At 37.9% G+C, this 14612-nt stretch overlaps 1 protein-coding gene across 1 annotated transcript in view; it reads left to right on the forward strand.

Moving 5' to 3' along the window:
* The window catches only part of PRSS12 (serine protease 12), a 62197-nt gene that overhangs the window by 12462 nt on the left and 35123 nt on the right, over nt 1-14612 (forward strand). The window contains exons 2-4 of the mRNA XM_006213915.3: nt 1790-1928; nt 4896-5074; nt 8669-8819. Of these exons, the coding sequence (XP_006213977.2) occupies nt 1790-1928; nt 4896-5074; nt 8669-8819 (469 nt within the window). The remainder of the gene's footprint in view (nt 1-1789; nt 1929-4895; nt 5075-8668; nt 8820-14612) is intronic.

The following is a 14612-nucleotide window of genomic DNA, read 5'->3' on the forward strand; positions in this document are numbered from 1 at the left end:
TCCTTGAATTGAAATAGACTGCTGGCACTTGTAATGTGCATAATATTATGTGGGTCTCTATAGAAGACATTTGTGATTAAAAAATCATTAAAGTTCAGGTAAACTCTTCAGACATATATTCTATAGTTAACACTTTTCACTGAGCTAAACAGGGCTTTCTCTTGCTTGGTCTGAATTAAAGAAGTTTAAAGGAGGAGGGACAGCTAAGTGGTTAGAGCACATGCTTAGCATGAACAAGGTCCTGGGTTCAATCCCTGGTTCCTCCACCAAAATAGAAATAACTAGATAAACCTAATTACCTTCCCCTTAAAAAATATAAAAAAAAGAATTTTAGAATATATGAATGACATTTAGGTTGTCTGCCACATGAATGACCCAAGCCCATGTGCTCTCCAGAAAAATCAGGATTTGGCAGTGCAATGTTTGCCTTCATTTTTTATTGCTTTTTGTTTGAATTAAATGACACTTTGTATTTTCATAAGAAATAGGATATGTTTTTCTTAAGTACTTACATTTTTTAAGGATGATGATGTGGAAAATAATAGTGGTAGATGACTAGGCTAGTGCAAATGAAATTTGTGATGAATTGTGAATCTAATATTTTTTGAAAGTTATTGTAAAGCCATACATAATGAGTTTGAAATATGCTAAACATGCCAGAAATTTCTGGTAGAATTTAATTTCTCAATTTCTTTACATATGAAATAAAGGCCATCCTAAGTGACTTTTCACAAAATTTTGTGAAATTCTTAAGTAGTCCGAGTTTGACTCTATCTCTGCTGGTATCCCACTTGCTGCCCCTCAGGACCCGCCCTGCAAACCAGTGCCAATGAGAAGAGACAGTAAGCCTTTGATCCACATTTAAAAAAAATGGAAATATATTTCACGAACAACATTATGTTAGTTTCAGATATACTGCATAGTGATTTGACATCTGCATGCATTATGAAATGATCACCACGATAAGCCTAAGTAACCACTTCGATCCACACTTAAGGGATAAGACTTAAAATATTATGTTTCCTAGGGGTGCTTGAATTTTAATTTTGACTCTTTTAAGACTGAAAAGAATGACTCAAATAGTGGACTGTGGAGCAGCTAAGTGGTGATGATATGTAAAGAGAAGTAAAGGTTCTTTCAGGGGCATTCGATTACACCAAAGCACTCTACTGAGTGGCGGTTTCTCTGAGACTAACATCAGGCAGTGTCTTTAAACACTTAACCCCTCTCTGAAGTGATAGGTATAATCTTTAGAATTGTCATGACTATTGCTTGAGGCTAAAAGGGGGAAAGCATTTTATTCTTCTTTAGTGGAAGAACCAGTCAGTTAGAAGGAAGGTATAATAACCAGTAATAGCTAATTTATAAGCAGAGCATTGAATTGTGTTTGTGTTTTTTATCTATGACCTCATGTGAAGATGAAGAGTGATGCATAAATGGTAAGAACTTCCTTTGTGATGTGATCTTGTATTTGGGATGCAACATTAGACATTAGTCATACTCTTATACTTTTCCCCTTTGAAAATTATAATTGGACTTTTTATTTGCCTAGATAAAACAAAGTATCATTAGCACTGACATCAGAATGTTAATTACCAAATAAAAAAAAAGAGCCTGCTAAATCCTCATTGAAAGAAAGACACACTTTCTGTGAACGGTAGAGGCCAAATCTGGATCTGACTGGACCTCTTGCCACTTCAGTGGAAAAATCATGTTACCCAAGGACTGGTTCAGTGTATTCAAAGAATTGTTTCCTATTAAAGGATTTTGGGATTCTTTTCCACTTCAGGGTCAGTACGACTTCGCGGTGGCAAAAACGAGTTTGAAGGTACAGTGGAAGTCTATGCAAATGGAGTTTGGGGCTTAGTCTGCAGCAGCCACTGGGATGATTCTGATGCATCGGTCATTTGTCACCAGCTGCAGCTGGGGTGAGTTCCCCCAACCTTGACCAAATCAGTCTGCTAACATCGGAGAGCAACGCTGAGTTTCCATCATTAAGGTGGAGAGGTTACATCTTCCTTCCTCATTTTCACTTCCCTCACTCTCTGCTCTGCAGAGTTGTGAAGAAAGAGCCCCTAATGGAAGGAGTGAGTTCTTTTAAATATACGTGCACTTTACTACCCTTGCTGACTAAGAAATGGGCAGATGCTAAGTGGTCAAAAGTTAAAAGCATCTTTTGGTCTTTGACTTTAACAAAATAATTGTTTAGTGCTAGGAAGCAGGAAATGTAATTTCTCGGTAGCCCTTGCAGCCTGAGGTTGCTTGGAATTTTTCTACCTGTTGACTGAAAAAATAGTGCACAGTGTGAGATCTGGGAGTTAAGTAAGGTTTTGTTTAGGGCCAGATGAGAACCATGGTCTGGGAGACAGCCTCTCAGATAGCTCTGAGAAACTGCTCTGAGCAGGTGGTGGGGGGAGGTCGGTGTGCATATGATTTTAGTGAAGGGGGTACATGCAGTCAAGCACACATTTTGGCAGAAGGTTGCTGCTAGTCACAAGGAGCAGATGTCACCACTAATGATTTTAGTGCTTTTCTAGATATGAGAAGATAGAAAAAATTAGGCTCATAAAATATCCTGAAAATATCTAACTATCTGAAGGCCTGTTCTTCCAGTTTTCCCAGAGCACCGAATGCCTCATTCCTGATCTCTGCCCTGACTCCTTTCGGGGTGTGTTGGAGGTCTGCGGCTGCGGTAGCTCATGACTTCATTCTTCTAGAACCAGATGACGAGTGACAATTTTCAGTTGGCAACCTTGAGCCACGCACGCATTCCGTTTCTGTGTGTGTGCAGGAGGCGATGTTCACCTGCGCTCTTGTCCTGTACCGGGTGAGGGGTGGTGCAGGTTTCTGCGCTGAGGAGATCCTGTGAGAGACGGCAGCTCCCCTCAGCTCCAGCAGCGTCCCCCATCCTGAGACGCCGCAGGCTTTTCCAAGACCCTAGACACTCTCCTTAAAACAGATCCATGTACGCTGACTTCCACTAGGCCCTGCACCTTTGTGCCTCGTGCCAAGGGGCTTCACCACAAGCGGAAGTTTCCATTTTGGAACAAAAGGGCTTATTTTTGTTGTTATTCTTATTGTTCTGTTTTCGTGTCTCAATGATTTTTTTCTAAGTAGACATGCCATCTGTTTTTCCTGGCCTTTTATCACCAGAGATGTTTAGAAAGCATGGAAAATTCTTGTTATGAAAAATGTGGGTCAAAAATATTGAAAGAAAGATTTGCAATTTATAAATATTTTGGATTAATAATCAGTATCTAAAGTGATGACACAATTGAAAAGGTTAGTCAACTCCAGTCAAATCAGTAAGGATTTTAATTTGCCAGCTTCCTGTCTTCCCACTGGGAAAGTGGGAAATGAGTATTTAGAAAAAATAAACCTTGAGGGCATTAGTTTTGTTCAGACTTTTGATGCTATTAGAGCAGCAAATAGGGATAATGTACTTAATTAACTAATTTTTAAGAATGAGGTTTGGAATAAATCAGATAAAAGAAGGAGTAAGGCATATATAAAATAGACAAACAACAAGGACCTACTATAACAGGGGACTATATTCAATTTCCTTTAATAACTGATAGTGGAAAAGAATCTGAAAAAGAATATGTATGTATATCTGAATCACTTTGATGTACACCTGAAACTAACACATCATTATAAATCAACTATACTTCAATAGAAAAAGGAGTAAGGCAGGAGCCTATAAAGTGTTGTGGTATTTAGGTTGTTAATTACTGATTTTTATCAATGAGTGTTTTGTCTGGCAAGCAGTCATTAGCAGGTGGGCAGGTCACGAGGTATGCTGGCTTGATGCCTTTTCTTTTGAGGGCCTGAAGACGGAACACATTTGTAGGCTGTACATATCTACTCGTGCTTGTATTACCTCTGAAAACCAGGGAAGAAAAAAGTTTCCTGTGAGAGTCTGACGTAAGAAAACAAGAACACAGTGATGGAGATGTGAACCACAGCAGTAGGTTACTACTCTTTTGATTGATGGAAGAACCTAAACTATCTTTCTGCAAATATGCACTTTAGATAAGCCACTCTGATCGCTTCATTGCTTCTGTCATCTCTTAGTAACCCATTAAAGCAAAAAAAAGAATTACACAATAAGAGCAAAACAACCCAGTTTTATTGCTGCTAAGACATATTCATATTTTAGATATTTCCCAAATAGTTACTGTTTGGTTAATGGAAGCTGTTGCATGGAGATAATTCTAGAGATTACCATGTTATTCAGATAAACATTGAATCTTTAAACATTTAGTGCCAATTTGTGCATATCAGAGGTTAAAATACGTAGATTAGATGAGTTATTATTTTATTAATTGGTTTCAAAGTCTTTCTAGCAAATACTATATGGCAGGTTTTAAAAATGTGAATGGGTTGCCTCCATTGGTATTATCCTGATTAGATGTGGTAATAATAATCATTGTGAAAATGCTAGCCTAAAATATTGGAGAAGGAAAGAATCTTCAAGCCTCTAGACTTCTCTTTTTAAATATTAGGAGACAGTGCTTAGAGAGACTTTAGAGTGATCTGCAGCTGAGTTTAGACTGGAATTCAAGTCCCACTGAGGCCACAGGACATGCTTCTTCCACAGAGCCACTCATGCTCCCTCTTTCTATCTGCAGTATTTGCCCATTTCTTCTAAAATCAGCCATAGATAGTAAAGGAACATGTCTACCATTAGTTATTCAAGATTAATTAAAAAGATTGCCATGGGTAATCAACCGAAGTTCTGATCTGATGTTTCGATATCCTTGGAACTTACATAGTCCATTATGTTTTTCTTTTTCTTCCATGTCCATCTTTATTTCTTCCATTTAAAAATCCTTGTGCCTTGATAACAATTCACCTACCTTTGATAAACCTAACTTCAGTCACTGTTCTTCCAGAGGAAGAGGAGCAGCAAAACAAATCCCGTTTTCTGGACTGGGCCTTATTCCCATTTATTGGAGCAATGTCCGTTGCCGAGGAGATGAAGAAAATATACTGCTTTGTGAAAAAGACATCTGGCAGGGTGGGGTGTGCCCTCAGAAGATGGCAGCTGCTGTCACGTGCAGCTTTTCCCAGGGTAAAAAGAAATATTTATTCTCTTGTTTTACTTTTGTTGTGTTTTTAGCATGATTCAGTTAAACCATTTCCTAAAAGAGTTTAAATACGGACATCAGTCTGAATCATCATAGTCTATCTGCAGTCTAATGAAATAGTCTTCAGTAGGAGTGCATCTAACAATTGGATTTCCATTTGACTTCACTTTTAACATATCTTCTGTTTTATCTAATTTGCTGACAGGAATACTATATATGGTGTATATAAAACACTTATTTTGGTAGTGGAGAATCATTATGGAATCAAGTTAAAAATCATTTTGAGGCTAATTATAAAATATGGCAACTGCAACTAAATATGTTCACTTTATAGAATGGAATAGAATTATGGTGCCAGGGTTCTCCTTTGAGTTGTAGGTAGCACATTCCACAAAACAAGTTGCTACCTTGGATAGGGGCTCCTTCTAAGCACTGTATACTAAGCATGAGGTGATTAAGGTACAGTTTCAGTGTACAAGTATGTGTATGTTCATGTGAATGGAAGCTGAGGAGGGAACAGCTGCCTTTCACAATGGCTGAGGGGTTTTCTGGGGACCATGGTTGTTTTAACATGTGACCACAACCTGATGCTACCACACTGTCACAGTATCCCTTTTTGCATTTTCCTTGGAGATGCCCCATGACCAGATGTCTCAGGTCTTAGAATGCCAGCAGCCAGCCCAGGGCAGTGGTTTCTGTTTGAGTGTAAGTATCAGGGGAGCACATGAAAAGCTCCTATTTCAAAACATAGAGACCTAGTTTAGGGTCATTCCAACATATTGGCGGGAAGAACCAATGGAAGCGTTGCAGGATACAGTTCAGGTGTGAGCTTGGAGAGCTGCAGTCCTTTTGTGGGTGGGCAAGGTGCATGTTAAATCTTGACGTCTTGTTAGTTTTTCCTTTTTTTTTTTTAAATGGAGTTACTGGGGATTGAACTTAGGACCTCGTGCATGCTAAGCATGCGCTCTACCACTGACCCATACCCTCACCTCCAGTTTTTCCTTTTCTTCCTTTGCTTCTCCACCTTTGGGGAGTGCTACTTTTGGCAAGTACATATTTACACATTGCTACTTCAGGAATGATGTGAATTGGGCTCAACAGCGCACTACTTTTTGTGGATTATTGCTTGTATTCTGTGTTCGTCCTAATTGATAAAAATGTGTTTTAACGTTTTTCAAGTAGTGAAGTAAGTAAAATCTTGGAAACAATCTTTTTTTTTCCCAGGCTCTCTATCTACTTTTTAAAAAACTCCTTCTTTTCTCTATAATCTATCCACTTGTTTATACTCTGGTTGCAAAGATAAATTTAAGGTTAGTTACAAGCATATATAAAATATAGAAGATTGAGATAAATTAGAAGTGAGAATGAGAAAAGATGCCTTTATGGTGAATTAAATGAGGATGTAAAAGCAAGTAGCTCAGGTCAGCAAACACTGAGTCTACCTTAAGGCACAGCGGTAGACCTTTAATACATTCTTTCAGTTTGGAATTCACATTTAGTGACTTGGCATCTACTTTTCCAACACTTACCAAGTGGAAGATCACATATGAGTACTGGATGTAGGAAATAGCAATCTAAATGAAACTGTCTGGGAGTTTTATTTATCCATAAGTTAAACCTAAGTCAAATACTTTACTGAATTCTCTTTCAGATGACCTTTTGTGTGTTTCTTGTGGGGACGTGAGATGTTGACTAAATTTTGTCATTGAGTGTCTCTGTATTTTTACAATTCCTTATACAACCAGTAGAAAAATTACCAGTTTGAAAATAAAGCATGACATTAAAAATGTAAGGTAATAGGCCATAACGTTTTTAGGTTGTAGGTGATTTTAAATTTCCTCTTAAAAATGTTTGTTTTTCTGTTTTCTCCAAGCTTACCATGGTGGTAGAGAAGGGGAGGCAGAGAAGAATATAATGAGTAACGTACACATTTTTTCCATAATTTTTTCTATATTTTCCAAGCTTCCTAAATGAAAATACACATAAAACATGCAAATTTAAGTTTCTTATCATAATTTAGCCATCAGTAATTACAAGAAGCTAATATACAATGTTGAGAATAGTTATGTTTATTGAAGCTTTGTTTACCCTTTTACAAGGAAGAAGTGCCAGTGGGCTTATGTAAGAAAACTATATTACGAATATCAGAATATGAGTATCTGCAACCGTTTCACTGATCTAAGTCCCTGCTCAAGTGTGATATTTGAATATAAATATGAATATCCAAATACTGATTATTGACAGCTGCTTGCACTGTGAGGAATTAGAAGCATAGTTCATGGGGATAAATGATTAGCATTTGGCAAATGGTGTGACTAAATTTCCTAATAGGGACCCAGCCTGCTCTGAACCTTTTACCACGTCACATCCTTTATTCTAGAAAAATTAGACTGCCTTGCTGTTTCCCAAACACATACAGCTTTGTGCTTCTGGGCTTTTGCTTATGCTGTTCACTTTGCCTGTCTGACTTCTGAAATCCCATCCATCATCTTGGCCCTCTTCGGCTACCAGCTTCATCAGAATAGACTCCTTAACTAACCCCAATGGTGAGCAAGCACCCCTTGCTTCTGAACCCCTGCAGGGTCTTTCTGATGGTCTCTCGTCTGCACTCATGTTGTCCACGTCCTGAGGTGTGAACTTCTTGTGGGTGATGTCTGTGTGGTGTCCCTTTGAATGCCTTGCACACAGCCGATGCTTAGCCTAATACCTGTTTATTAAACAGAATCGAATTAATAGATATTGCTAATGATTTTTCCTTGTTTGTGGTATCCTTTCTAGGCTTTTCCCTATCACGTGCCAATCTAATCAGTCAACAAATATTTATTACATGCCTTATGTATGCTGGGTACCTGAGGTACACGGATGAAAGGGAAGGGCATTCCCTGTGTCCTCAATTCTAGGCCAGGGGAGAGAGAGAGGGAGAGAGAAAGTCAGAAACGGATGAAGCTAGCTCAGGGCATTGTAGCCATTAATAAGGACTTTGCAATGGAAAGCCTTGGGTGGTTCTTCACAGAGGAAATGAATCTAAACTGATTCATACCCAAATGAATTTTCAATATTGTTTTTTGAAGCTGCTGGCTGTGATGTCCACCAACTTGTTGTAATGTGTTAGATGTTAATTTTGACTTGATTTCTATGAATGTAAAAATAGTTCTGCGTCGAAAACAAGTATGTTATAGACATAAGTGCCATTCTTAATAATTACATGTTGGTAATTCTCAAGTTACTGTACATAAAAAAATCAATGTCACTACCACAATACCATAAAACATCAAATGGGTTTCCAATAGCTGGAGTTTTGAGTGTGGCTTTTCTGGTTCCTGAGGTTGCTGGGGAAAAGTGAATTTAGACTATTTCCTCTTGAGAGCTATTTGATGAGTGTAATTCAAGTTGGAGTATTTTAATTGGTCAAGATGACCATAAAATATATCAGACATACGCGGGCATGGCCTTATCACAGAAGTGGCTTGATAAATATTATTTAATGATGGAGAAAGGCAAAGAAATGGAATATAGCCGATCTTGTGGCTGAATGCTAATACGTAGGTTTAATTTTTTGTTACTGTCACACCGCGCAGGCCCCGCGTTCCCCGCCCTCCGTCTCGCTGGGGGCAGCAGCGCGCGTGAGGGCCGAGTGGAGCTCTACCACGCCGGCCAGTGGGGGACTGTCTGTGACGACCAGTGGGATGATGCGGACGCAGAAGTCATCTGCAGGCAGCTGGGGCTGAGGTTGGTTTTCCTTGTTCTTGTTTGATTTTGCTTAAATTTCTGAGTTTATTATTTCCATACGCCAAGGCAGGTGCTGTGTGTTTAAATTGCACATTTCTCTGAACAAATGGAAAAGGCCACCTTTTGATCTTTGTATGAGGCGTGTAGGCTCCCTGAAGAGAATGTCTGCTTACTCTTAGGTCTAATCTGTTTGTATCAGAATTCAGCTGATTTTCCACCCCTGAGAATCTAAGCTTTTTGCCACGTTTCATCAAGAACTTTTCCATTACTCCCAGGAAATGACCGGCACTGGCAGCCGTCGCGACTTATCGAAGTCATATGATGAAACTGGTTGTTAGGTTTTAACTGAAGTTCTGTTCTTCTCCCCCAGATACTGCCTCAACTTTTGACCTTTGCTTCCTTATTTGTTAGATGTGTGCTTAAACAAAGGATGTTTATTAATGTACAAAGGAAATAATTCCTGTACAGGATCTGGAAATGAAGCACGTGTGACAGCAACACGAAAATCAACATTCCATGCTGCCTCAGTTGTGACTATTTTGAATAGTATGTTGTAATTTCGTATCTTCTAAACCCTATCTTTAGTGATTCTGAACTTTGGTATAGCAAGCCTAGAAGTTTCTCTAAAATTGTATTAAAAAATCGTTTAAAAGTTGATATTTTACTTTAAATTTGAAAAAAAATTATTTAGCACTTTCTGGGGGGTGGGGTGGGTTGATGGGGAGGCTTTTTGAGATAAAAGCTTCTCTGTCTATGTATCATTTTGTTCAATTAAGCATAATCTTTAGCCCTGAAGCATGATTTTTGAACCTTGAACCAGTTATACTAATTTGTGTGTGTGTGTGTGTGTGTGTAGAGGTAATTAGGTTTATTTGTTTTTAGAGGAGGTACTGGGGATTGAACTCTGGTCTCGTGCATGCTAAGCACACACTCTACCACTTGAGCTATACCGTCCCCTCATTTATACTAATTTTTTGCAATTGTTTTTGCAACTGACCCCCCTCTTTTTGAAAACTGTGTTAATATTGAAGTATTTTAAAGTAAAATATAGACATTTTAAGATTTTACCTCTAAATACTTCAGTATGCATCTCTTAAAGATAAGAACATTGTCCTACATAGCCCAATTATCATTCTCACAACTAATAGAAGTGGTAATCATTCTTAAACTGTCTAATACCCTGTCATATTCAAATTCCCCTAGTTGTTACCACCATGTCCTCAACAGATGGTTTGTCTGAAGTAGGATTTTGGACCTTGCAATGCATCTGCATGTGATGTCCCTGAAGTTTCTTTTAGTCTAGAACAGCCTCTTGTTTTCCATGACACTGACTTATTGAAGAGAACGAGCCAGTTGTTCTGGAGAATATCCTACCTCCTGAGTTTGCCTCATTTCTTCCTCTCAGTTTACTCCTCTGGTTCTTGCAACTCCTGAAATGGGAGACTTAGGTCCAGAAGCCTGGTTAGAGCAAATCAAATATTTTGGCTAGAAATCATCACAGGTGATGTGCCCTCGTCTTGCATCTCATCAGGAATCACAGAACAGCTCTGGTTTTCTCCGTTGGTAAGGATAAGATTAAGCACTGGGGTAAGGTGGCATCAGCCTAATCCTTAACCGTGAGGTTACATTTCCCCCTGTAACTGATTCTGGGACCCAACTGCTCTTTCATGGTTCATGAATGGGACAGGAACAAGCATGGAATGTCCTGTGTCCATGGGGCTTTTAATTACTGGTGGTGTATGAGCTGACTGGTATGGTCATTTTCTTTGGGTGGGTCAGGAATAGGGCCAACCAGCTCTTTTTGAGAAAACTGTTATTCATTAAGTTTTGAGACTAGATTTTTAAAATGTTTTGACTAAGTCTCAGTTGTCAAGAACAACTTTTCTCAAATGTTTAGGTGTTGCTGTTAGAGTCGGCATAACATAAGGTCATGAGCATGTTCCCTGTACTCAGAATGACCTGAATTTGAGTCCTATTTCCAGAGATGAGAAAAATTGCAGACTATCTCTTGGTTGCAGTTTCCTCGTCTATAACATATTTCCCGTTGTAGAGGGTTTAGTGTTTAGAAAGCAACTAGCACACATGGTAAGTATATAATATACATTGACTATCATAGAAAATTTAAATGACAATTTAATTATATCTATAGTTATAGCAGTGATTCTAAAAATTTTTGTTGTATTGTGGAGTTCTTTCTTGAGAGCCAAAGGTTTTCTTTTTCACTGATATAAACAGTTCTTAAACAAAGACCATGTTGACAAACAATTGTCTGTTACATGACAAGAGCATGGAGCTAGAATCACAAGGAAGACTATAATAAGGTCAAACACATGTGGGGATTCAGTGCAGTGTTTACATCTTTCTCAAGCATTGGCTCATTGCTATCTTTTGTATGAGGAGATTCATGTTCAGAAAAGTGATTAAAAGGATAAATATCTCCAGATATACAAGGCAGCAAAGATCCTCCACAAGCCTATGTAATAACCAACAATCCAGCTTGGTGGAGATTTGTTTTTATTATAAATACTCTAGGCTCTGAGCTGACATTGTTCATTTGCTTTTCTTTCACTTGATGTTTATACTTCTTTTCTTTTAAGCTTGCAGGAAAGCAATATTCTGCAACTGCTCTTCCTCTTGAATTTGTTTTGCTCACTTAAAGGCACAGAACTTTCAGAGGAAATGTTCTTTAATGGCACACGGTTGATAGCAGACAGAATAATTGTTGCTTGTCTCAATTTATGATTTGTTCTTAAGCAGATTTCATCTCAGCTGTCCTTGCTGTGTTGAATTCCCAAAGGGAAACTACATCATGCCTCCCTGTAGTGGTGGTTACAGTTTCTCTGTGAGATGCTGTCTTTGTTGACCCTCATCTTTTAATGGTGTCTGTAGATTTGGGTGGCTGGCAAGCTTCCTAAAACACAAAAGGAATTACTGTACTAAAGATACTTAAATTTGATTAACCCGAACTCAGAGAAAGATGAGAAGCGGGAAGGAAGGCAGCCAGATGTTAGAAAATTGAACTTGAGAATACATATGTACAAAGTGATGTTTCAGGTGGAGACATTTGAATTGGTGTTCCTTTTGTGCACTTAATATTGAAACATTTCCTATGTCTTGCAAAACTCTTAAAAGTGTAGCTTGGAACTGTGACATCATATTTTATTATGTGGCTATGCCATAACTTACATAGAAATTTACATTTTCTGGGCACTTTTTTCTTAGCCTTTTTTTTTTTTTTGGCTACAAAATTATCATATAGAGCCATATTATTGAGTGATCAGAATAAAAATTCTTCTGGTTCAATTTTTTTAAAAAATGTTTCTTTCTTCTTTTTCTTTACTGTTTGTTAATTTTTAAAATACTTTATAAACATTGCCATAAAGATAACGTGGTGGGTGGAATTATCGAGCAGAAGAGAGGCCTTATTTAACAGATGAGAAAGTTAGGCCTTCTGAGGTTACTCAAAGCCCCCGAATCATACTGTGAATGAGGAACAGAATCTTGAGATTTATGGCCTCCAGGTTAGGATTTTTTTTCTATCATGTTACATGGTTTGCAAAATAGCCAGGTGTTAATAAGAATAAATACAGGGAAGAAGGGTATGGCTCAATTGTAGAGTGCCTGCTTAGCATGCACAAGGTCCTGAGTTCAGTCCCCAGTAATTCCATTGCAAATAAACAAACAAACAAACAAACCTAGTTACCTCCCCCGACAACAACAAAAGAATAACTATAAATATAGGGATGAAAGAAATAGGGAAGTTAAGAGAGAAAAGTTAATTGCAGGAAGAAAATGATGATGAACACGTTTTAGGTAAACTGTATTTGGGGTGCTACTGGCACCTCACTGAAGGTGCCCCAGGAGAAGGTAGGATAGCGATGTGCTTCTGGTCGGCTCTGTAGCCAGACAGGCTTTACCAGCTAGTGGTGGTGTAATCCTGGACAAATTATTTTGCTTCTGGAACTCAGTTTCCTCATCTGTAAATTGGGACTAATAACTTGATGGGGTTGTAGGGAGGTTTAAAAGAGTGACTGCGCATAAAGTTGTTAGACCAGAGGCTGTTGATCATTAAAAATGAATTTTTTCGTCCATGTATTACATATGTCACAAACTGATATTGCAGTCAACAAGTAATTATCCTGCACAATAGAATTGCCTAACTCTAGTCTGAGTCTATTCAAAGTAGTAGTTAAGCTGGGGGATTGAGTTAGTCAGATGACACTATTTGCTCTTTTTCTGTGGAAAACAAACAAACTTTATATGAGTACAATCAGATTAGCTAAATAGGTTTAGGAATGTTTTGGATAAGGATCAGACAATGAATCAATTCCATGTTTATTGGGGATTGCTGCTATGTATGTAGGTCAAACAGCTTTACAAAAAATAACCTAATAAATCAGTGTATTAGATCAGAGCACCCCTATTCCACAAATTTCTCCTGTGGTCATAGGGTAAGAAAGTAGGCAACACCGGGATTATTACGGCAGGCAAATGAACTGCCAGGCCTGGTGTAAGAAGAATTTCCATAAAATAAGGACAGAGAACACACAGCTTTATCGAATTCACACAGCACTTGTTTGACTTTAACAACGCATGAGCTTTATGTTGCTTTCCCCAGTATTACACAGTTTCTCAGAGGGCCAAGTCATCAGTTTCTTTGGTGTTCCCCTGAAAGCCAGCGCAGCCCAGGGCACTGGGGAGTACTCGTGACCGGCTGAAGGAATGTATGTATTTGTAAATATTATCTTCTTGATTCTAGTAAACTTAAAACTTAGCTAGAAAACCTAGTTTGCATTACATTGTAGTTTCCTAGTTTATATTTCTTTCTTGGTTCTCAAATTTATTATACTAGTTTTTTCTGATTAGTTTATTTTAATTGAACATTTTTGTGATAATTAAAATAATGTTTATAAACAATGGAACATATGGAAATATATAATGAAGAAAATAAAAATACCCAAGCAGTGTTTTAAGACTGCATTATAACAGAGATAACTTTCCCCAAAGTCACTATTTGGGGCTTCTACGCTCCTGTCCTGTGTCCTCCCTTAAGGAAGGGACACTGTTCAGAGGGAGATAATCAACCTTTTCCTTTTTCCTAGGACCTCTATCATATCATCTTTAACATATTTGAAATACAGTATATTTCAGTTATTCTGCCCGGCCCATCTCAAGTCACTCCCAGCTAATGAATGTTTTAGGGTTAGTTTGTTATTTTTTCGTGGTGAATAAAAAACCTTTAGTTTGTAATCTTTTAGCCTAAATATTTAGTGGAAATGATGTGAATGATATGTAAGAATGCATTCATATTGTTTTAATGTGACCATTGTAAGACTGAGCATCTTACCATGTGGTCCACAGCCATGGGTATTTCTTTTCTAAATAGCCTGGTCCTCTCCATTACCCTCTTTATTTTAATGTTGGTTGTTTTGTCGTTTATTATAATAGTGATAAGTGATTATTATTTATCTCCAGGAGGTTTTTCTTTTTTGGATTGCTGTTACAGTTTACACATATTTTTACCAGCTTGTTGGTTTGCCTTTTGACTCTATGGTGTATTTTGCTATACAGTAGTTTAAATATGTGTGAGAAAGTTTAACTTTTTTAGCCTTTGTTTTCTGACTTCTGTTTTTTTTTTTTAAACTCCTGCTCAGAAAATCCTTCTTTTTACCAAGGTTATAAGAACTACGTTCTTATTATTTCATTCTATTAACTTTTTAGCCATCTTTCTTCCTCCCTGTCTCCCTCCTTCCCTTCTTTCCTTTCCTTCTCTTTATTTAGTTCTTTAAACCA

The sequence above is a fragment of the Vicugna pacos genome, chromosome 2 (assembly GCF_048564905.1).
Source record: "Vicugna pacos chromosome 2, VicPac4, whole genome shotgun sequence".
Classification (NCBI taxonomy): Eukaryota; Metazoa; Chordata; class Mammalia; order Artiodactyla; family Camelidae; genus Vicugna; species Vicugna pacos.